The sequence below is a fragment of the Vitis vinifera genome, chromosome 18 (genome assembly GCF_030704535.1).
Source record: "Vitis vinifera cultivar Pinot Noir 40024 chromosome 18, ASM3070453v1".
Classification (NCBI taxonomy): Eukaryota; Viridiplantae; Streptophyta; class Magnoliopsida; order Vitales; family Vitaceae; genus Vitis; species Vitis vinifera.
Genome location: NC_081822.1, coordinates 14770727 through 14796221, shown reverse-complemented (window position 1 = coordinate 14796221; position 25495 = coordinate 14770727). Strand labels below are relative to the sequence as shown.

The 25495-nt window shown below is 34.0% G+C and overlaps 1 protein-coding gene across 9 annotated transcripts; it reads right to left on the bottom strand.

The window, feature by feature from the left end:
- Positions 1–5414: 5414 nt before the first annotated feature.
- Positions 5415–25023, bottom strand: LOC100263351 (protein PSK SIMULATOR 1). Of its 9 annotated transcripts, none has more exons than XM_010666704.3 (14): positions 24661–25023; positions 24345–24386; positions 23804–24215; positions 14648–14973; positions 14430–14522; positions 14238–14328; positions 12803–12896; positions 8577–8674; positions 8376–8445; positions 7620–7723; positions 7057–7173; positions 6821–6897; positions 6407–6451; positions 5415–6269 (listed from the first exon to the last, which is right to left on the bottom strand). In XM_010666704.3, exons 3-14 carry the CDS (start codon positions 24128–24130, stop codon positions 5750–5752), a joined length of 1962 nt encoding a protein of 653 aa, XP_010665006.1. In that variant the 5' UTR covers positions 24131–24215; positions 24345–24386; positions 24661–25023; the 3' UTR covers positions 5415–5749. The 9 variants fall into 9 exon arrangements, with proteins under 9 accessions (XP_010665006.1, XP_010665005.1, XP_059590958.1 ...); XM_010666703.3 differs by having other exon boundaries at positions 24293–24386; positions 24661–25011; XM_059734975.1 differs by having other exon boundaries at positions 24293–24386; positions 24550–25008.
- Between the last annotated feature and the right edge of the window lie 472 nt (positions 25024–25495).

Below are 25495 nucleotides of genomic sequence, written 5' to 3'. Positions count from 1 at the left end.
AATTAATAATGATCCTTAACATATGATCAAGATTAATTATAACCTATGCAATTCTAATGACTATATGTACAATTAACATGTCTCTTAGGGAATGGATCAACAACCATTTCATGTGTAAGTAAATATTTCAAGATCACCTCCTTTTGTGAAATAATAGCTCTTATAAAATTATTATTGATATCTATATGTTTAGTTCTTCCATGATATTTTGAATCCTTTACATTAGCAATTGAAACTTATCTATCATCTTAAATTGTTCTTGGCTCAAAAGCATCCTTGACTATTACCAAGCTCTATAAAAAATTTCTCAAAATATGCAAAGTTGCACAGGGATAATTGAGCGGTATCTTTGGATTAGGATAATTGATTAATTGGAGCCTTATTGGGTTAATTAATCAATTATCAATCTTTTAGGTTAAATTAAGTGACTCAAGCTTGTTAGAAAAACTAGGCTAATCCAACCTAAGAGAACATCACCCTTTTCACCCCTCCCCCCTCCTCTAGGGTGATTACCTTACGTTGGATTAGCCTAATTTTTCTAACAATTGGTATCAGAGCTAGGCCTCTTGTTTAAGACCTAACCGTCTAAGAGGTAATGGCTAATCTATCACGCTCATCTCACATTAAAAGTTTTTCAACCACCCGACCTCCATTCTTTATGGGAACCGATTATTCCTATTGGAAATGAAAAATGTCTTGGTTTTTAAAATCTATTAATCTTGATCTATGGGATGTCATTGAAGATGGTCCCCATATTCCTTAAAAATTAGAAAATGGAGTGATGGTTCCAAAACCTAAGCAAGAATGGGATGATCTTGATAAAAAGAAATTTCAATTAAATGCCAAAGTCGTTTATATCTTACATTGTGCTATTGATATAAATGAATTTAATTATGTTTGGCAATGTAAGTCGGCTAAAGAAATTTGGAGACTATTAGAAATCACTCATTAGGGAACTAACCAAGTTAAAGAGTCTAGAATCAACATCCTTGTGCATGATTATGAATTATTTTCTATAAAGGATTTTGAATCTATTGTAGAGATGTTTTCTAGGTTCATGGTGATTGTGAATGAACTTGAAGCCTTGGGAAAGACCTACACCGAAGTAGAGAAAGTCATGAAGATCTTAAGGTCTCTACCAAAAAAATGGGAAACAAAAGTGACAGTTATTCAAGAAGCAAAGGATTTCACCAAACTCTCACTTGAAGAACTCATTGGATCAGTCATGACTTATTAGATAAATTTGAACAATCATCAAAGAGTTGAAGAAAATAAGAAAAGTAAAGCTTTTATGGATTCAACAAATGATGATGAAGAGGAAGAGAGTGAAAGTGAAAGTGAAAGTGATGAAGACTCCATGGAAGAAGAATGCACAAATGAGGATGCCAACATGTGCTTCATGGCTTTGGAGGAACATGAAGATGAGGTAAATTCCAACTCTAATTATAATAAGTTTCAAGATGTACTTCAAGAATTATACTTTGATCTTGAAAAACTTGGGTTCAAAAATGTCTCTCTCAAGAAAAATATTTCTAGTCTTCAAAATGAGCTCAATGAGCTTAAGGAAAATTTTGAAAATATTGAGAAGGCAAAAATCTCTTTTGAAAAAGAAAATGAGGAGTTGAAAAAGAAAAATGAATGGTTAATATCCTCTCTACAAAAATTCTCAAATGGTAAAAAAAAACTTTTGATATGATTTTGGCAAGTCAAAAGTGCATTTTTTTTATCAAAAGGGGCTAGGCTACAAGCATTTCAAAAATAAAAAAATATTTTAAGAATTATTTTGTAAAGGAAGCCTCTAGTTTTTCACCTTCAGCTATTTGCAATTTTTATGGAAGCAAAGGTCACATTAGTGATATGTGTCCCTTAAGAAAATCCCCTCATGTTCTTCAAAACTCTAAATTATTTTAGATTCCAAATGGAGGAAAGGCTAACCTCCTAGGACCCAAAAAGATATGGGTACCAAAGGTTACTTAATTTGTTTTGTAGGGATCCATGCAAAAAGGAGGATATGCTTACCTTGGAAAGAATGCATTGATAATATTGGTAATGGTATCCATTATAAAGCTTAATTTGAAATATCATTTTATCATTTTGCTAACACTTGGTATAATTTTTGTTAATAATATAACATTTGGTATCACATTGATAAAATTGGTATAATTTTAAACCAAGGTTTAGATTAAAAAGAAGATTTTTTTTATACCTAGGTAAAATTGAATGATCATATGCTTGTATGCTCTAAAAGTGTTATTCAATGCATATTATATATCTTTTTAAATGCATATGTTCTCCCACATATCTTTCCAAATCATGCTTTAAATTGGGAATGCTCTAAGATTGAGCAATCTTTTATTTGGAAAATGTTCTTAAATGAAAAAGAGGGAGATTTATTTCTATGAGAAATCATATCATGCTTATTGTTTATTTTTTAAAACTTTTGATATCATGTGATTCCCCTTATATACTTTATTGAGACTTTTTGTTGATGACAAAAAGGGCGAGAAGTAATGGTCGGTTACTAATTTAGGAAGAAATGTCAATATTGTTTTAGCAATTCTATTCATATTGATGCTATGTGCTTTATTGGTTATAATCACATGCATCATGTTTAATAATAATATCTTGCCAATTGCTAAATTTCTCTTTATGCTATTTATGTTTGATTATATCATTTTGAGCATCCTTAATATACTCCTTGAAGTTTCCCTACTTGAATATTTTCTAAATTCAAAGGAGCATATATTGAGGGGGAGCTTTTTAGCAACCTTGGTTTTGTCATCATCAAAAAAGGGGAGATTGTGAAACCAAGGTTTAAAACTAATGATTATATTTCAAATATGATTAGGCAAGATAATTTGGAAAGTGGCAATCACAAAGACAAATCAAGCCAATGAGAAATCATGAAGAAGACCACCTCAAAGAGAAGTGTTTTTCAAGACCCAAGCTTCATAAGATCTCTTTGTAAGGTTGTTGGTGCACTAAGATTTTCATGTATTACATTTTTTACTTATGCACCAAAATGATCCAAGAATTATTTTGTTTTAAATTTTTTAAAATTGGATGATTTCATGTTTTCAATTAAACCTTGTGTCAAATGTTTTCCAAACATGTTTAAAAGGTTTTAAATTGAATGTTGAGCCAAAAATGGCTCAACCGGTTGAACCAGATGAGGAACCGGTCAACCCCCAGCTCAACCGGTCGAGGGGTGCAAAAAAACCTTCTCTCTCTTCCAAAACAGTTGTTCAACCGGTCAAGGTGTGAACAGTAACCAGTCAAGGTTCAATGGTCACCTGCCAAGTATTAAATGCGAACGGCTAGTCAATCAGTTGACCCCCAGCTCGATCGGTCGAATCCCCAAAGGCTAGTTTGTCTTTTTTTCTCTATAAAAAGGCTCCAATATTCATTATTTCATGAGTTTAACCTTTCTTGAATATATTTGAACCTTGGGAGAGTGTTTTTGAATGCACCATTGTTCTAAAACTTATATATCATTAATGCACCTTTCAATCCTAGTTTTTCTTGTATTATTTGAGCTTAAAGTTTTTGTATTAGGATTTTGTGAGATCATTTATTTTTAAATCTTTGAGAGAAAGAACCTAAGTGATACCTCACACTTAGATATCTTTTATCTATTCCTTTTAGACCAAAAAATATAATCCTTCTCGATAAAGTCAATTTATTAGAATAAAATTGTATCCTCTTGAATCATTGAACTATATGGTTAAAAAAAATCACCAAAAAAAAAGGTGTTTAAAGTGTGGATTTCAACCTTTATTTTTCATATCAAGCTCTTTCTAAAATGTGAGGCACTGACCTTGAGCTTATAAATATTAGTATTTCATGCTTGCCATACGGAGAGCGGATAAAGTGGAACATGATATAATATTTTTTATTCATAAAATTTTAAATATTTTAATCCTAAATATAATTATTAAAAAAATAAAATTTTATATTAAAATATAAATTATCAAAAGATCTTTAAATAATGTTAAATAAAAGAGAAAATTCATAAATACCAAGATGTAATATACTTCTATTTAAAAAAAAAAAAAAAGATACAATATGCTTTCCATCACTTTTTTTACTTTTTTTCCACAACCAAATAGGAGTAAAATACAAAATATCCCATCATATATATAATATCTTGAAATATTATTCTCCATAGATTACGCTCTTCAATGGATATGGATATTCCCTTTCAAATAATATCCTAAATATATATTTATCTTCTCCAAACGTAGCCTCATTTTTCAAAGCATCTTTCCTGTTCAATGTTCTATCTTATCATTAATTAGTAATTTAGCAAACAAAATGATATTTATAGGCAACCACTCATGCCATGGAACCTTATCCCAAACTTTTTGGAAAGTTTATACACTAAATGTATTTCTTTCACAACAGATAGGCAATCTTTACCACTAATTTTTCTTCAAGAAGAAATGTCATTTTCAATGTTTATTATTGTCGGATGGCAATTAAGCACATATTCTATTTTTTAAAAGTAAAAAATAATAGTATTTCTTTATAAAATATAATTCTTGTCAAGGTAAAATATATTTTACTCATCAATCTTGAGAGTGTTTTGCACTTTGCTCACTTACATTCAAAACTAAACATTTTACTCCATAATTTGTTAAACAACAACATTAAACCCTCCACTTTCAAAACCTCCATAAAATTATAAATGAAATTGCCCTTCTTTGCATTCTAATTCAAACATCGGTTTGAACTTGGGCAGAATCAACTTTAAATTGACAGCCTTGATGTAAAATTTTCTAAAGGCCTTCAAATAGTCACTAATTTTGATGTTTGTATATATATTCGTAATTTTCATATGCATTTGAGAAGTGTAATAATTTAGAACTTGGACAACAATTATTTTTCTTTATATTTTACATTTTTACCCTTTTTTTCACTTAACATATTGTTTATTGATTTTTTTTAATAAGTTTGGGGAGTAAGGTGTTGAATTTCTAATATAAAGAGTCAGAATATAAAACACAATAAAAATTGAGGGGGTACGATGGAATAAGTTTCTCCATTTTATATCCCACATTTTGAAAATTCCAAACATGCTCTAATGCATTAGGTTTAGCAAAGAAAGTCAAACCGAATACGTGAGCACAATGTAGCCCTACTTTACGCATATCAAATTTGATGTCAAAAAGATTCATGAGAAATCAGAGGGAAAAACTCTGGGAATCATTTTCCTTGCTTGAAAAGATGGTGTAAGGGAGAAAATGCCCAAAATCAGGGTGGGATTTCCCCAAGGTCCTTTCAAGAAAAATGCATCAAGGTTGCAGAACACCAGAAAAATGAAGGGATTATATTCCTATACCCACATATCTGAATCCAAGTTTCAGATATGAACCAAAACGTGAAGGAAAAAAGGATGGGAAAACCCGAGAAAAGGGGCAGAAGCATCCGAGTTTCAATTATTAGGAAATGATCAAGTATTCTGTACATATAGAACTGAGAAAGGCCAGGCCATCTCTCCATATCTGTTCAACCTCTTCAAACAATCAAAAATCCCCATGAACAATACATTATCACCCATGATCATTTCTTAATTCTCACATACAAAAAACAGGTATCGACTTACATCACTCTCACTGGCCTACGATCTCACAACATTTCCCCATGTACTAAGAGCAACCCACATGAAAAAACTGCAGCAGAAGTGGCCCCTTCTTTTGACACATACATAAGGCCCCTTTTGCCTCTGCATCCCGCTCCATCATATCCATCATATACTTCGAATTGTATCTACTCGATCAATGACGTCCAAGGCTTTGATCCGGTCAATATCAAAGTCAATGACAGGAACCGAGGATGGCCTCCTAATGGAGAAGAGCTCCTTCTTGGTTTCACTTGTTGGGGAGTGACTACTACTTTTACTCAGTCTGTGGTGTTTGCTTAACCTCGTTTTTGCAGTGTCAAATTCCTGAGACTTGCTTATTCCAGGTGTGAGTTTCCTCTTACTAACATCGCGAAGCATCTCTTGGTCTTCTATTGTCAGCATGGGAGACGGAGAATTGGGCTTGTGGGTAGACAGCTGAATTGACTTCTGATTTGGGGAGCGAATTGGGGACTTAACAGGAGATCTGATTCCACCATTAATGGTAGTTCTCGATTGGCTGACAAGATGATGAAGCCATACAACCAATTCAAGAATATAAGCTTCAGTTTTCTCCTTATCTGCATGGTGGAGTGTCTCAATCCGGATTAAGTCTGTCTGGCCAGCAGGCTTCCTGTTAACCTCAGACCTGAAGGTATCAGAAAATTTTCATGAATCGCAAAGGGCCTATAAGATGGATAAATAATAGTAGCAGTAGCAGTAGCAGCAGCAATAGTTATAATAATTATAAAACTAAAGGAAAAGCACCAATCATTTCAACCTTACCCGGTATTGGCCCATTCGCCAACCCAACCAAAGCCATGATGAGCTCTGACACAGACAAAATTGCAGAGACAAGCACACCAGGTTAGTTTAGGATAAAAGAAAAATAAATAAATAATAAATAAAAAAGAGACAAAAACATAAAAACTGTAGTAAAATTGGTAAGAGTCGCATCCCATGTGGTTACCCATTTTATAGTTCATTCTATTCCCAAAACAGCAGTGACAACAAGTGTGGAACATTATGTTGGTAATTTCATCTAAAAATACAAAAAAAATCTTGCTCTTCATGAAATTATGTGTGCCCTGAACGGAAGTTTACAAACCATAAATGGGAAAGCAAGCAAACTGTAAAATGGGGTACCAGATGTAGTTACATCCCAATAAAATAGTTGTTTGTGAAGATTGGCAGTTTTACTTGGTTGTGTTGGCGGCAATAGGCACAAGCCAATGCAAAGTTTTCTCCATTTCAGCTTTGATTTGTGGAATGGTAAGCTGTGAAACATCAGTCAAGAGAATTGTTTTAAGTGCATGCACAGAGCAAAATATTAGGCGTTATCTCAATGAAAGTACTAGTGGGACCAGCATCCCAAGTAATAAATACCTATTTGCTTTTAAAGTGCAACAAAGAAGAGCCGAATGTGTAATAAATACCTCTTCCTTAAGCTGAAAGGATTGTAGTCTGTTGCGTAATGCTGACTTTATACTAGGCGGCAGTCCTTGGTATAAGGCATCCCTCATATTTGGAGGCACAGAACTTGATCGGGACACCTGATTATGTTCAGCAGCTCACTCAGAAAAATTCTCACCACAGAACAGAATATCATGGAAATCATCACTGTTCATTTTTAAGTCAATAGAAACATCTAAATTAAAGGACACATTCTCGACTCTTGAGCTATTTGAATGGCTTCTCCACTTTTATTTCTTAATTATAATTAATTAGGATGGTAACCCTAATATTAATCTAGGGTATACTACAAAATACAAGAAAGCATACCAAAAAAGAATGGAAGGAATGAGTGGTTTCATAAACTCATAAGAATATAGATTCTTAAAATTCAAGACAATGCAACCTATAAACAAGTGATCCCAAACTCGCAAGAGTATCAATTTGAGCGATAGCATTCACTCATAGTTCCGAAAATTGAGAAACAAATACTAGTCATAAAAGAATGGTAAAGGAAACACAAAATTGAATGAAGTGGCAAACTCACAAGAGTATCAATTTGAGTGATAATATTCGCATAATGTAATGCAAGACCAGCATTGCCCAACTTTTTATGGTTGTTTGTAGAACCTTTGATTGGTTTATCACCATCTGCAAGGTCACCAAGGAAAACCATCACAAGAAACTCCCAACTAGTGGCGTTCAAACCAGGACAACACACAAGAAAAGAACAAATAGAAAGACATTAACAAGAGAATCTAGTGGATACATTTTTTAAGAGAAAAGTTTAGCAATTGTTAAAAAAATGATGTGGACTCCAATTAAAAAATCTAGGTTCTCTCACAAGGTTTGTAAATCAGCACATGTGAAAGACTCATGGTTGGAAAGAGATAATACAGGGACAGAGATTATTTGCATGCCCTGCTTTCAATATTTTCCTACAACTCTTACTTAGTTTGCACACATAGTATGAAATGCAAATTTGATGGTGCTTATAGCTCTCTTCTGCACTTTCACAAATATACCCTAAATTAGTAACTTATTCCCCACTTTTTGATAATGGATTTAAATTTGCATCTCCTAAATACTATCTCCTCCCTATAATCTTAGAAAGGTACACTTGATTGTTCTTTCCTTGATCCCAATCAGTTGCAAATTAATGTCAAGATGTACCAAAAATATATTAACCAGAGGAGCCTAAAATCTCCTTTTTCTCCCATATCAAGAGATGATGGACAGTGATGCAGGCCTTCAGGTTACTATGAGCAGGGGAAAAAAAATTATCAACGTTTGGAATTCATACCAGCAGTAGCAAAGGCATCATGTATCTCCAAATGTAAGAAATGCACAATGTCTACAAGCTTCTCCATTACCTAATAAAGACAATAAGGTTAAATCAACATTCATAAAGCTCTAAGTAACTATATACAATCTTTCCAACTTTCCCTTATGCACATTAAAAAAAATTAAAAAGGAGCTACATAAAGCAGCACTGACTTGCTACCTCTTCCAATATCTTTGACCAGAGTGATTTCTTCTTCAAGCTTCTTACATGCTTCCTTTGACTCTTTAACTCTGCCCTTAAGAGTGCAAGGCTATCCCCTACATAAAATATATATACATGCAAAATAAACATGGTTGCTAACAAATAATTACATCCATAGTTGTTAAAAACTTACCATACACGATATGATACAACAATACGATACATTTTCTATGGAAATTAATACGTATCACAATCTATATCTTTTTTTAAACCGTATCTTATGATATATACACAATACACGATACAATACGAGCTATTACGATACAATGATACATGCATCTTCAACTATTTTCTATAATTTTTAAGAAAAATCATTTAAAAAAAAAAAGAATTTATTACATTAATTGTTTAAAATGTACTAAAAGATTAAAAATTGATCATAAAAATGAGAAATAGGTAAAATAATCTTATATATAAAGTTATATTCTTGTTGTCAAATGCTATATTAGAAGTTAAGTAAGTTTATTTTTACAATGAATATTTGAGAATTTTCATTTGAATGGTTTGAATATTGGCATTGAAAATGATGGTGATTAGTGAATAAAAATTAAAATTTTTACTTACTATATTAGCTTTTTTAATTTCTTTTTTTGGTGGAAAAAGATTGATGACAAACCTGAAAAACAGAAAATTTGAAGATGACGCATAAAGGCATATATATATATATATATCAATCAACAACAAAAGTGCATATGCCTAGTTAGAATTTAGAACTAAAAATCATAACTAAAATTTGAAGAAGTTTACTTTTGTGGATGATGTGATGAATCTATATATTTATGTCATATTTTGTTAATTTGAACTTGTCAAAACTCTAACATTCAACATTTTCATATGATATGGATGTAGTACTCCATACTTTCAATAAATGTATATACACATTTTTTCTATTTATTTTTCACTATACAAAAAAGCTTATGATACATGATACGATACAATACACAATACAGAAAAATAGAAAAACAATACACGATACATTTTAAGAGTTAACAACTATGATTATATCCTTGAATAAAAGAATTAAAGTAAAAGGTCTCCTATATAATTTATTAAAACTTAAGATGGGTTTCTTAAACAATAATAGGCATTAATTCTATAACTTACATCTAAGGGTGGTCATGGGCCAAGCAATGAAATAAGTGGCACAATCCTAGCGCAGCCCAGGCACAAAGAATACAAGACTAAGGGGTTGCTTATTTTTTTGACTTAAGTCTTAAAGCAAGTTGCTCTTAAGACTTAAGACATTAAAGTCACTTGTTTATTAACTTGTCACTTTTTGTAAGACAATTTTATGTTCATGAAAAAGGTCAAAAAAAATTTACTTTTATCTTAATTAAAAGTCACTTTTTTTTTTCCTTTTTTCTTTTCAAACTTGAACTTCGATATAATTCTCAAATCTAATTCCTCACACAAAATAAAACTAAATTCATTTTTGAAAATTTTGAATATCACTTGTCTAAAAATAAATAAATAAACTACCTCAATTTTGTGCAATTTGAATGAAAAATGAATTTACAATAAAAATAAGTTTCATAATTTTGTAGGTTTTTCTGATTTGAATGCAGCCACTATTTTTGCCTCATAATTCATCCAATTCTCAACAAAACTAAATTTCACAAACTTCTATAGATTCCTCATTTTTTTTATTTTTTTTTTGGATAAGTTTCTATAGATTCCTCATTGAAAACTAGAAATCATAAGATCTAGGTTAAAAATGAATTACTATAAATTTTCAAAATTCAACCTTTTACCATACAACAAAACCAAAATAAACAAACAATCACCAATTCAAGAAAGTTTTTTCAAGTAGAACTTCAAAACATAATTCACACTTATTTAATTGTCCACTAGAATCAACAATTCCAATTAATTTTGAAAAAGAAAAAGTTAGGAGTTGATACTTCTCCCAAAACAAAAATCCTAAGATTAATGAATTGATCTCAGCAACAACACACATATTTCAATTACAAATCCACAAATCCAAACATACACTACATAAAGACAAGTATTAACTTAGAAAAAAAATAACGTTTTCTAAACAACCAAACATAATTAGAATCCTAATTACTATCCACTTATCAATTTCCTACTAATTACATAATCAATTGTTCTAAAATTTTTATTAGGATAATAATATGATATTTTAGGATACTTGGAAATATATTAATTTTTTTTTTTCAAATTATGAGTTTCCAAATTAAAGAAGAAATATAATAATTAACTTATAGATGCTTTTCACATGTAAAAATAGATAAATTTAACACTTAACAATATTCAAACATTAATAAAAACAAACAACAATATTTAAACATTAATAAAAACAAACAACAACACTTAATAGCATTTAGGCACTAATAAAAAACCAACCCCCTAAGTATTGAGTGACATTTAGTAGTTCTATTCAGATTTAAGTCAAATTCAGATTAATTCAGATTTTAAAAATAAAAATAAAAAAATACAAACACCACCTAAGTCTGAGCCTAACCTTATAAAATAAAATAAAATGATTAATGAAATTAAAACAAATTGTTCGTATTTCATGAACAAGCTAGTGCAAAAGGCCAGGCAAAGTAGCCTGGCTATAGCAAGCTCAGCCAATGCTCATGCATTGTGATGTAGGTAACCCAACCTGCATCCCATCATTGATACTAGAAGACAGTGGGTGGAAAAAGAATTAAAGAAAGGGACTCAGCTTAATCTAGAGAACCAACAAATAAAAAGTCAAGAGGTTTCCACCAAGACCAATTATTTAAAAAGGAACTCTCCGGTGGCTAGGAAATAATAAACTTGATTACTTTGTTGCCAAACACCAATCTGTAAGCAGAAGTCATTCCAAAAAAATAATACCAACTCTTATGAGTTTTATCAATAAGCAAAAAATTGTATTGCAAAGAGGTGCTAAAATAGCGACCCACAGAATTACAGTATAGAGACACTCACCCCCTTACAAAAGGACCCAAAACAACAAGGAAAAACCAAAAAACCTTCTCCCTCATCGTGAACACACCCAATCTACAAAATCTATTAAGGTTGAGGGACCATCTTTTATCCACAATTTGGTTTCCGACCAAAGTAAATACACAAAAGAAGCTTTCAGCCTTTGGATGGACAGCACGCTATCCTCAAAAGCAATTCTATTCCTTGACTTCCAAATGACCCAAAACAAGCATAACGGTCCAACTTGCCACACCACCTTCCTCTTCTTACCCACAAAAGAGCCCCTCCACCCTAAAAGGGTTTCCTTTTACCGAAAAAGGAAATACCCAAGATACTCCAAATAAAGAAAGGAGCAACATCCACACTTCCTTTGTTTTTTCACAATGAAGGAGAGGAGGTGATCAATTGACTCCTCACACGTTTGGCACAGAAAGCATCTATTAGCCAAAGCCCAACCCCTCCTTTGCAAACGGTCCAAGGTTAGAACTCTTGCCCACGAAGCCTCCCAAGCAAAGAAGCTTAATTTGGGCTGCACACAAGAGTTCCAAATAATCTTCTAAGGGAAAGAAGCAAGAGAAACCGGCTGCAAAGCCCTATACAAAGATTTTACCAAAAAAACCCCATACTTCGAATCCATCCACCTCACCCTATCCTCCTCATCCACACTAACCTTCTTCCCATTCAAGCAACAAAACAACCTTTCCACTTCTTCCAACTCCCAATCATTGGGCTGCACACTAACCTTCTTATGAGTTTATCATCACATATAAATTTACAATTGGAAATTATCCCTCCACCATCACTAGTGACTTAAAAACAATGAGCTTCTGTGATTGCAAAACCACCTTAACATTCATAGATCATTTCCTATTTCCATAGTTTCTCATAGGTTTTGAACTTCTCAACTGGGATTATATGATGCTAATTAAAATTAACATACCTCAGATATAAGCATTAACATTTTAGAGTAATTCACATGATATAAGCACTAATAAAAAAGAGAATTGTTGCCTCAAGACATTATCTGCCCTTTTCCCAATGGTGAGTATACACATTGCACACTATGCAAATACTACATCTTAGATAAAATAAAAACTACTGCTTTAGGATAAAACAAAACTAAGCCATAAAAAACTTGTTCATAAACGGAAATGCAAGCACAAGTTACCTCTTCGAGCTGCATTTGAGTTAGCAAAAGAAAGCCATAAAAAAACTTATTCATAAGTGGAAATGCAAGCACAAGTTACCTCGTTGAGCTGCATTCGAGTTATCCTCTTCCTGAAGCTTGCGCCGATAATCTTGTTCAAATCTGTCCAAGGCATGCAACTCATGATATAATTCCTGCAACCAAAAGATGCATTATGTCTTTCCCTGCTAACTGTTTAAGCGTAAAAATTTGCATAAGCTTGCAATTACAAGATCATGTCATCATCACAAATACCCCCTTCCCCTAGGAATTTGAAATGAATAATGAAAATAACATCCCGTCTTTCCAATCTAATTTGAGTTATGTATTATTTTTTATCTGGAAAGTTTATAAAAATCCTTTTAAGCCCAACAATATCCATGTCTTCGTTATGCTTAGGCTATTTGATTTTTCTTTTTTTCCCTTCTTATTATGCTTCAATCCATCATTCATCAGACAGAATGTATTGCATAGCTCTCTTTCCTCTCAACAGCATTAACATATTTTTGCACAGCCCTTTGCAATTATGAAGTCATACACTTTTAAATCATACCAACCCATTCCTTATCAGTAGCTTCTTTGAGGCATAAAAAGTATGAGCACAAAATATGGAAGTGACCTACAAAGACGCTCTACCCTTGGCAGATACATCCAAAGGGTAAAACCCACGTAATGAAGAAAATAAATAGAATGGCAAATGTGGATGTTCTGCACTATAAAAATTCCAATGTTTAGAGGATGTAGTGTATGTGTCTGTGGGTGCAGCATACATATTTCATTCTGAATAAAATTATAATGGATGCATTACCTAGAGAGGAATATTTAACTATTGTTCAAAATGAAGTGTAACTATTTCTTTTTTACATCTGGAAACTGGACAAGAAGTCATTGCTTCATTTTACTAGAAACCTTTTTCTTTTTGTAAATTCTCAATTATCATGCCTTTTACTTTTCTTCCTGGGATCTAATTATTCTTCCAGCAAAAGAAAACGATTTCAATCACTTGACACCTTAAGTTTCTGTTAAAATTTTGATCCAGTTGAAGAAAGTAAAAAAAAAAAACATTGATAGCTCCTATTCCATTAAAAAGAGAAGTGAAAGAAAAAGGGTTTTACTAGATCTTAAAGTTAGATATTGCAGAATGTTATTTTTCAGAAGCTGAGTAACACCCAATTATGAGGTCCATGCAAACTAAGTATGATTGGAACTAAATGGCAAGACCTGCTAGTCTGGCCTACAATGGCAAGGATATGATTGCCTTATGCTTTAATCAGCTAAGTAATGATGGTATAACAATATTTTACAAGCTGCAGTTCAAGCATTCAAACTCTTAAGTCTAGAGAAAGTAAACTACCATGGGAAATAGGGTTTCCCAGAAATTTGACAAACACGATCAAATTATATTCTTCTTGACTTGTGAAGATCAGGGACTATAACAGCTAAATCATGTATTGTATAGAACTAGAGCTCAGGCAGCTTATTGGCTAAATACTCACAGCTGTATATTGAACCAAAGTCATCAATTGCTGCATCACTGTATCTGCTTCTTCTTTCAATTGCTTCTGTGGTGTGAGCTCTGAACCCAACCTAAAATCATAGAAGACAGCACAAAAGAACATGAGAACCTCATCTTTGATGTCTTAAATCACACATAAAGCGTAAGTTAGACAAGATAACATCAGGATTACTTCTCAAAGTAACGGTCCAAGTTGTGCCACTGAGGATCTTTACATCGATTCCCAAAACGGACCACTTCTCCAGAAAAAATTTTCAGTTCTTCCCTGCCATAATTGGAAAATGAAGTGACCATTTCACTTTTAGAATAACAATTGGAAAAATAACCAGGAAAAAATGAGCCCATTAACAAATGATATAATCAAAGCAATTATTCTGTTTCAGTATTCACCTTTTATCAGCTGCAGCAATTCTGAGGAGTTCCTCCATATCTTTTGATATTAAATGTTGCACACCTTCTGACAGAAGCACCACCTCTTTTAAATGTGCAATGTTCTCCTTTGAAAGGGATTGCATGAGGTTGGAGCCCTTAACAATAGTGTTTGCAACCTCAAAAGCCAAAATTGTAATTTTATTCCCTTTTGTTGTCACTCCTGAAACAAAACCACTGCTAAGATGCAAATTTGTCATGCTACTACCAAGTGTGTCCAAAACTTCAACTGCCTTCCCAAGCCCAGCAGTACCAGCCCTGCCCAAAAGTGAGCTCACTTCTGAAACCTGGTATACCAAATCAATCCATTAAAGTGCTACTAAAAATATTGATCCATTAAGACAATTCAACATCACATTACCAATATAATAATGAATATCATTCTGTTACCTCATCAATATCAATTTCAAAAATGAAAATACCATTCCTCAATAATCAAGAACAAAAAATACTGTATGTGACATTATATTTAGTTATTTATGATGTTCAGGTAAATGCTGGCATATTATCCTAGCAATTAGTAAATTCACAGAGAGTGTCAACTAGTATCAAGAATAGCAACTATAGGAGAGTAACCGAAAATGAATACCTAAAAGCAAAAAACAAGAATGCTGGGGATCAAAAAGAAGAGGTCTTAAACACAAATGTCAATTAGTACTGTGAATGAAAACAGGTCACTCCTTGAAGACACAACTATTAAATCTTAATTGTACCAAACCATCAAGTCTACTTAGATCTTATCCTAATCAGGTACTATCTCTACTACATCCATATGAAAACATTAATTTTCAATTCTATCCATTCTAGTTTTCCTACTTGTTTTCTCAAAATACTCATTTGATATAATTATATGTCATTTCTTTTCCAATCAACCATACTGAATATAGAGCATGTATAAAAGGAGAGGACTATCTCCTTAAAAGAAAAAAAAAATAGAAACATAGAAAAAGAAACTGCAGGCAAACACCAAGTACCAAAAGATGGGATAGAGTCTTCAAGTAATGATGAAAGGTGGAGGTACCCCCATTGCTAAACTTCAACTTTGGAGTTGCTTGATATATTCCAATCACTAGACCCCACCAGAAGAGATGAAAGGTCTATTAGTTACTTAAAAATGTGAAGCGCCACAGGCAAAATGATCAGTTAGTTGGCCAATCAATAAGATTAGCACAAACTTCTCCAAACAAAATTTATTTTAAATTCCTTAGCAGCATTCCAAAGCCCCACAAAAAATAAAACCAAAAATTTACCTGGGAGAAGGCTAAAACAATATTGGCATCATGATTACTATAAAATGAAAATAATCCCACCCAAACTTGCCAAAGATTCCAATACAGAAGGTGTCAGAATTCAATTTTCAGATACCCATGCTTACGTGGGATCCCAACATAACAAATGGTAGATTAGCCAATGAGAAAGCAACAACTTCACTCTCTGATGTTGTTCAGAGGCTATATACCCCTTGTTTTCTTCCTTTTTCCTTTACTTTTTGTTTCTTCCCCCAATATACAAAACTGAGAAATATATTATTATTCAAAGTGATTGGAGCGTACAAGGATGAAATATTTGCATAAGGAAAAGAATATGCAAATATTTCCAATCAGGATGAGATACCCTTCACAAGGATAAGGAATGAGAACCAATTCCTGATCCACCTATACAATCACCACTGATACCAAATGCACTTAACTAAAGCAAGCAGGGTGTCTTTCAATCCAAAGAAAACATGCCAAGAGAGATGCCTGCAAATTTCTTGGTTAATGAAATCTAAAAGAGCTCAGGAAGAATATCCTTCCTTCCTCCGAGTCCAGTCAAAGGTCTCCAGCTACCTTCCAAAAGGCCAGCATTCCTCTCATAACCAAAAGGAGTAGCTAGCATGCAGCAAGGCACACGATTCTGTTCTTATCATCCCAGCCAAATCCCTGAACAGAAATAACCTACATATTCTAAATCTCCTTTGAGACCACAAATTGGATGTTGCCATCGGAAGGATGAACTACCAAAGATCTTGCACTACAGGGCTAGAAAGAAACACATGGTACATGGGCACTGTCATTGCAGGGAATAAATCTTTGGCGCTTACGATGGGAAAAATAAAAATGAAAAGAAAAAAAAGGGGGGGAAGAAGAAGAAATCCAACAACTTAATATACCAATTTTACTTAAAAGCTTCGTTCCCACCACCCAACAACTTAAGCTTTTAGGTCAAATTGGCATCTTAACATGTCAAAACCAATTCCACAACACCCCCACCCACACCAAAACTCACCTGCCCACCGAACCTTCTCTTTTCCCCTGATAAAAATTATATATATATATAATAAAAAGAAATACACATCTCTGTAATTTTCATCAAACAATGACGAGGAAATCCCACCAAATTCTCTCAATCCTAGCAGCCACACAACTAAGATTCCAAAGATGTGCATAAAAGAGGTAGAAATATTCCAAGGCAAGATTGAATTAATGTGATTCTACCTCCTAGAAAAAGTGATGCTCTTGTCAAACCATCTAGATGTTTAGATACCAGCCACAATCAAGGCACTCTAGAGCTACCTCCTAGTGCCATGCAACTAATGCACCCATCTAATCACTAGGCTCACACCCGAAAGAGAATGTAGGACTCCCAACTCTCTCCTAAGTGAGGTTCATTTCTAGTAGCATACTCTTCCTAACATTAATCTTAAAACTGAACTACAACAAACTCTCTCAAAATAAGATTTAAATTGGATACTCCTAGTATGGAACCATACTAGAAGAAAATGGTGCATCCATGCATTGAAGATGAGATATCTTGACTCAATCCTCTACTAGACATTAGTCTTCAACCTTGTATACCATTCTAATCAAAATTCATTTCCAGTAGCATACTCTTCCTAACATTAATCTTAAAACTGAACTAGAACAAACGCCCTTAGAATAAGATTCAAATTGGATACTTCTTGAATGGAACCATATTAGAAGAAAATGGAGCATCCATACATTGAAGATGAGATATCCTCCACTAGACATAAGTCTTCAACCTTGCATACCATGCAAATCAAAATATCCACTGATTACTACTCAAAAAGAGCATATTTTAGATAATAATTCTCATGAATTTTATATTTTTTGAGTAGTAATTATGCCTAGAATGTTCAATTAATACGTTGTTGCCTTTGCAAGAGTTACTAATGATTTTTGTGAAGTTTTGGAGCCATTTCAAGGTGTGATTTTGATGCATTGAGTGACAAAAGAGATAAATTGAATTGAAAAGGGCGAATAATGTGGATGATGAGGAATAAGCAATGTTATTAGTTTGGATCGAGATTTGGGACTGATCAGAGGTAGTTAGCTTGAAATCAAAAGAAGAAAATGAAAGAAATGACAAAGAGGACCTCAAAAACCATATATTGTGCATTCGCATGACTATGCGAGTTGAACCAGAGGAGAAAAATGTTGCTGCAGGCTAAGAAGGATGACTGAATTGATTTTGCATGAACATGTGAAATGGTCCAAAAAGAGTTTCAATACGCTGCTGCCACTCACCTTAGAATTTCACACGGTCATGAGAAATGGGAATATCTCATGCAAAATGTCTAGATTTCATGTGAAATGTTAAACTTCCAGATTTCTTTGAATTTAGAAGGTTCCAAAAGACCTGTTAGATGATGCTAAGTGTCCACTTGACCTTGGCATCTAAATAGGAACTTGAATCTCTCATTAAGGAGTTTTTTTTTTTTGGACACTTTTGATTGTAGAATGTCTTAGAAATTCTTTCTCTTAATAGAATTCTCTATTTTCTTTCATTTTCCCTCAATTTCTCACTAGCCAAACATGCCTTGTCAGACCAAATCTCCAAGCATGAGTGGCTAAATCTCCTTTTTCTCGGAGGAAGGAGGATTTAGAAGCAAGATCTATAGTGAATTAGAGAAATGAGCTTTAATTGTCAAAGTAATTTGATCCAATTGATTGATTAATTGAATTTTGGGGATTTTTCTCTTCAAATAATCTCGAATGACTATTACATTGCAAACTAAATAGATTTATTAAATTCTTAAAGCTAAATTTAATGACATTAAATAGTTGCATTGTATGAATCATTAGAAGATGGTTTAAGATGAATTAAATATATGGTTTGAATTGATCTCTTGGATTATATCACCTAATTTGAAGAAAAATTGGATCTAGAAAATTAAATCAAAAATTAGTTTAGATGAGAATTTAGGTTTTTAATCTAACTTGATGAAAAATAGAACTTAACACCTATTCACCATAAAGATTGTTTTCTAGAAAATCCTAACCCCTTGAGTTTTTTTTCTTTATTAATTTCTCTTGTTTTACATTTTATTGTTCTTCCCAATTTGAAATCATTGTTATTTTGATTTTTCATCATGAATTGCCAATCCAATTTAATTTTATCACAATCATTGTTTTTCCCCTCATCAAGCCTTAATTGTCGAAAATAATCTATCATAGTGGACGACACCTAAAAACTATTATATTATTATAGTTTGTATTAGAACAATTTTTTATCAGACATAAGCTACTCTAGAATAGTGAATTAGGTAATAAATTGTGTTTTGATGCAATAAACAAGGAAAAATCAATCGATCATCAACCACAACAGTAAGGATAAGGGTGATAGAGGATCTTCCTACCTCAGCCCTCTAAACACCTTGGTCCAACCTATTACCTTATCAGTTCCCATTGATAAAGAATGCAAAGAATGTTGAGGATGCATAACCTCTCATCAACTTCACGCCACCTACATCTAAAAACTTTACATATCAGAAAATGATAAAAAAAAACACTCTCACTTTGACACAACTATAGGCTCTTTTGAAGTAAACTTTATGAACAAGCCCTTCCTTTCTAGATCATTGTTTCTCTACAAGAATTTCATCACCAATATCACATGCAAACTTTGTCTATCTTTGAAAAAGACCTTAGGTAGGGAAATGGTTTCATAGAGAACCATATAGATGTTTCTAAAGATAACTTTAGACTGATTTTGTACAAATGGTCACTATGTTGATAGGCCCAAAGTCCTTGGTACAAATCTATTTGACCTTCTTACAAACAAGCACTCTTAAGGGTGAAGTTTGTGGTATAGTTGATAATGCCCCAAGATTTTAGTGCTAGGCAAATAGCCCTAACAGTTTGGTGCTAGGATGATGGCCACAATGTCTTGATGCTAAGCTGATGTATCAAGCATCCTCATGAATCTCAAGACAACATTGGAAGAAAGCAATTTTGGACTTACCTACCCTAGTATTTCATTTTCTATCAAAAACATCACCTCTCTAACCTCTTCTTTGAAGAAGCCCTTGAGCCATAATGCTTAAAGACCCTTGAAGGAATATCTAACAGAATCACTATTTCAAAAAAGAAGAAAAATATCATACTTTCTTTTGAAATAATTTCTTGATTTGTCTAACATATTGTTCTCTCAAAGAGAGTGAATTTGGTGAACTTCTTTCCCTTTCACTAGCCAGTCCATGAAATAATTTTGAACTCCAATCCCTTCTTTCACCCAATTTACTCCATTTTGCCTTTAGCTCACTTCCTCTTTGAGAATGATCAACTTCTTCCCAAATCCCCTAGATCTTAGGGATCTCAAGGCCTTTTTTTTGTTATAGGTATTTTTTTTTCTTTTTTAGTCCCTATTGAGACTTGAACCAGAACCTCCCACAAACCCACCCCATTGGGATTTTAAGGCCTATTGCAAGTGGCCAAACCTTCTAAAGCAAAGGTCCTTGAGAGCTGTAGCTTTCCTGTCTTCAAAGTCACTAAACCCTTCAGTTCAACGTTTGGTAGCTCATAGCTGATTTGTACTAGGATTCACCTTTTTTAGGATTCAATACCATTGATTGCCTATTGCCATGAGATGAATAAAAACAATTGCATGTTCCACTCCCTAAGCTTACCCTTGGCAAAAGTTTACAGCCTTTCTAACTCATAATGGAAAACCTAGCCCACTAATGCTCAATTAAGGAGCTAAATATGAATGACGAGGCAACAAAATTTAAAACTAAAAAGGGGCAAGGCCTTCTCTAATGAGATTAAACAACACAATTATATTGAAACCCATAATCCCTTCCTGGTTTTTCTCAAAAGGAAATGGAAGGATAAGGGGGAAATATTATATGATATCTTGTGCTTCTACTAAAAATTAGTGAATGAGCCCTATACACATCTTTTTCCCAACTCTCTACAGATTCATAATGCAAGTATCCAAAGAGTGGATGCAATCCATATCTACAAGAACTACACAAAAATCACCAAGAAAAGTAAAAGAAGAGGAAAAGAACAAATAAGGACACATTACCGACCTTCACTTAGTAAATCAAGGAAATGCAACACGAAGCAAGACTCCAACCCCAACAAAGCTTGAGCCTCACTCTAAAAGAGATTTGTAAGGAATTTAAAAGAGAGAGAGAGAGAGAGAGAGATCTTTCAGTATTTAGTCAAATAGTTCTTCCTCTTTTGTAGACCCCCTCCCTCTATTAGCACTAGAACAAGCAAAGAACAACTAATGCATACTTTTCTTATTTGTTTATCCAAGCCTCTCCAATGCCAAGTTATAAAAAATCTCTAACTATCCTTGAAGAACTCACTAAAACCTCAAAATTATAAAGATCTCAAAGCAACCATGCTTTACCACAATGAATAAGAATTGGCTAATTGTCTCCTTGTGCGTTTTACATAAATTGTAAATTGTATTTGCTAACCAAGGACCATATCCTCTTTATGAGTAGGTCTATAGTTAGAATCTTCTTCCAAGCAGCTTTTGAAGCAGGGAAAGTGAAAAAAAAAAAAAAAAAACTCGGAGGAGCATTCGAGCCTTACTCCTCCTTTGCACGAAAAGATTCAATGTCATGATAGACAAAGAGTTATAATAACAATTCACCAAAAAAAGGCCCCTTCTTTACACCCCTCAAAACTAACATATCCCAGCCTTACCCTTTGCAAAATACCACCAATTAGCAATCAGTAAATCAACCCACCAACACTAATTCTCATTCCAAAAAAAGGCTTACAAAAGCAAAGGTTTCAATAATCCCAACACCCCTCCACATAAATTTGTCACTCTTGCATTCTTGGCTATAGCAAGACAATAAAGAGAAGGAAAAGCCTCTTTCAAAAGGTTCTCCCAACCCACCTATCCAGCTAAAACTTGGTCATAAGCCCATTCCTCTTGAGATTGAGCTCCCAACCCTATGTACTCCAACCTCCATCCATCTCCTTGAACTTTCCTCTTATAACACTTTCCAAAAGCTATCCTTCTCATTTGCTTATCTCCAAGTCCACTTACCAAGCAAGGTGGTACTCGAAGTAGAAAGCCTTTTAATTCCCAACCCTTTTTTTTCATATACAGGTAAACAAAAGATGCATTAAAAGTGTCAAAAAGAAAGCACACCAAAGTACACAAGATGTATACAACGATTGTCAAAAGATGACCAAAAAAGGAAAGGGAAACAAAAAACTACTCCCTCCCTTAGTGACGACTCAACCAATCAATAAAGTCACAAAGGGGCATAGGACCTACAGCTATATACATCCTGGACCAAGAAAACAAGTTTTTCAGCCTTAGGATGGAAAGCTCCTCATTCTCAAACGACTTTGTATTTCTCTCCTTCCAAATTGTCCAAAAGAGACACAAAGGGGTTGCTCCCCACGCTTTCTTCCACTTCCTTCCAACACAAGACCCATGCCAAGCCACCAAAGTCTCCCTTATAGAAGAAGACAACACCTAAGAAACACCAATGAGAGAAAACAAAAACTGCCACAAGGCCCTTGCTACACTACAGTACAGCAAAATGTGGTTAATCAACTCCTGAAAATGACAAAGGAAGCATTTGTTTGCCAAGGACAACCCTCTTTTTTGGAGACAATCTAGAGTCAAAACTTTACCCCACAAAGCCTCCCACAGATCATTACATGAAATATAACTTTCTCCCCTCTAGTCGAGGCCCCTATAGGAAATCTCTTTAAATCTTCTCTAACTTGAAAGCTTATATTGACAAGAATCAACCCACCCCCTTTGGACAAATATTGTTTCCTCCATGGAGCAAACCTTATTTTGACTCATCTACTCAACCTCATCCTATGCAAGACTTGCAAGAAGCTTATGACTAAAGTACTAAATAAGTCGAAGGAAAACTACTTATCCCACAACCAAACAAAGATGCAAATTTCTCCATTGCCACCAACTCATCCACAAAAATCATTTGTCTTCTTCAACACAAAGACAAGCTCAAAGCATATAAGAAACCATAGAAGATATCTTAACTACCCATCACATAAATAAACAAAAAGCAAGGTATCATCCACCCCACCCACCTTCTAATCTTGAAACCACTTAAAACTACCCCATATCGCCATCAAAACAAATTGGCTAAGAGCTTTCATAACTAAAACAAAGATGAAAGGAGAGAGTGAGCACCCTATCTTAAGGCCCTAAAGCTCTAAAAAAGGCCATAGGAGTGTCATTCTTTAATAATATAGTAAAGAGATATGCCTTTGAACACCGACCAACATTAGCACATAAATGACTAACACTCTCTCAAGAAGAATGAAAGGTGCTCTTCCAAAACAACCCTAATATTGTTAAATGCCAAAGGGGCTAAATACCAGCCATCCTGAAAAGGGTGCTCTACAAAAGAAAATACCAATATGAGGTGCAAGAAAAGGTAATCATCAGTTTCATTGCAAAAGAGGTGAAATAGCAATCAAGGACAGAGAAGAAAAGAAGCACACTGATAATCAAACATCACAACAAATCATTTGCTGCTTCTTAAATAGCCTTTGAAACGGTAAAATCAGTGTAGTGGGATGTCAAAGGTCAGTTTTTCAGGATTCCATGAACTGATATATTGCAGATTCTCTACTATCATTTCTAGTCAAGGCACGACCATTTTGCAGCAGCCCCGTTCTAATAATATACTTGTGCATTAAAATGCAATAAAGAGCAAGTGTAACCACGATAAAAAATAAAAAAATAAAAAAAATAAAAAGGACTTAGTGACCTTTTAAAAACATGCATCATTCATTCTAAACTCAGCAAGAATTAGAAATCGAAAACAAAAAAAATATAAGTGTATGTAAAGAACACATCATGATTCCTCCTACTAACCTTCGCAACGGCAACCTGCTTAGACTTGGTTGATCTAGATTTGTGTGATAACGCCCTTGACAAGCGGGGAATACCATCATCAATATCATCAGGATTCACCCCATATGAAACTCTTTCCATCTCAGGGGCCGATAAGGGTTCTCGTAATTGCTTATTATCCATACCTCCCCCTATTGGAGAAGCAGTCAAATTGCGAGTCAGCTCCGGCGGCAACCCACGAGACTGATAAACAATTCCTGAACCATGACTGAGATGACCATTAGCAAGTGGAAAGCTTCCACCGGGAGCATTATCTACAGTGGAACTCCTCGAGCAAAGCCCACCCATCTTGTCAATAATGATGACTCACAATTCACTTCGCAGTCAAGATTTCAATAAGACTCTCAAATATGTACAAGAACAAAGCGAACCCCTATATTGAATATTGAGATGAAATGATCAGTAGCAAATCAAAGCCTCCTTCAATACCTAGTTACGATTTAATCCTACCAATCTGAGGTCATAAATCCAACCCCATATCTCATCAAAATCACCACAGTACCAATTTTGATCAGCACTGAAAGCCCAGTCCATCAACACCAAACTGCAAATCAACAAAACAGCAAACACATCATTTAAAAGATAGACAAACCAGCCCAAACACCTAAATTACAGGGGGAGAACAAAAAAAACAAAAAATAAGCAAACACCAGATGGAGAAACTAGAAACAATATCATTAGAAATCAAAAACAAAAAAAAAAAGAACCCCAAATATGCAGATTAAGCTAAAGCCCACAAACCACAATCAAAGACCAGCACCCAAAAGGAACACAAAAATCAAATCTTGAGATCAATCCCTATGCAGAGTCCCTCTTACCAGGAAGAAAAAAAGAAAGGGCGAGTTGGATCTGAAGTGTGTTTGTTTCTGACAAGAAGAAACAGGAGAGAAGAGAAAGAAAGATGCTGGTGATGGGAACAGATCAAGTAAGCACATACAACAAGAGAGTGAGAGAAAGGACAGAGAATGAAGCAGAAGAAGAAGAAGAAGACGACGACGAAGAGTAGAGAATTTGACAAGCAAAGGGAAAGAGGGAAAGGAGAAGAAAATGGTGGGATGAAATGAAGTCTATAGAAAGAGCAAAGTCCCCCAACCCACACGGACTGATAGCAGGCGGAGTCGCCCTCTCTGGGACTGCCACACACCCAAAGCCTGTCCAGAGTTGGTCAAACCCCAACACTACCCCATCTTAACCATGGTTAACTTCTTCATTTCACCCCGCCCCATTTCTTCCTTCCTCCTCAATCCCCACTCTCAGCCTCACCTCCATGCCGCGTGTTACCAACACTCCATTTTTCCCCTTTTCTCCTTTATTTATTTTATTTTTTTCTTTTTTTTTTCCGATCTATAAAATATTAAAATAAATCAGGTCGAGTCAAGTCCATCATTCAGCTCCAAAAATTAAATTATTAGATAATAAGTCAATGATATAAGTTTAGGGTAATGTAATAATTTTTACAAATTGTTTGTCACCTATTTTGGTGATAGTGTTTTAATTAACAGATAATGAAAATATTAATCATGCCTAAATACAATATCATGTGTCTCCAATTGGGTGCTACCCCTTTACTGGCAACTCATTAATTGCATTAATTTTACAGAGAAACTATCATCTACAATTTTGGAAAAGGTGTTGTTGATGTAATGAACTAAT

Coding starts and splice junctions, on each gene's coding strand:
- LOC100263351 (XM_010666704.3), bottom strand. CDS start 24,130: ATGGGTGGGCTTTGCTCGAGGAGTTCCACTGTAGATAATGCTCCCGGT. Junction 6,898..7,056: donor CCTTTCAGCTTAAGGAAGAG/GTATTTATTACA, acceptor GATGTTTCACAG/CTTACCATTCCACAAATCAA. Junction 6,270..6,406: donor GGCGAATGGGCCAATACCGG/GTAAGGTTGAAA, acceptor TGATACCTTCAG/GTCTGAGGTTAACAGGAAGC.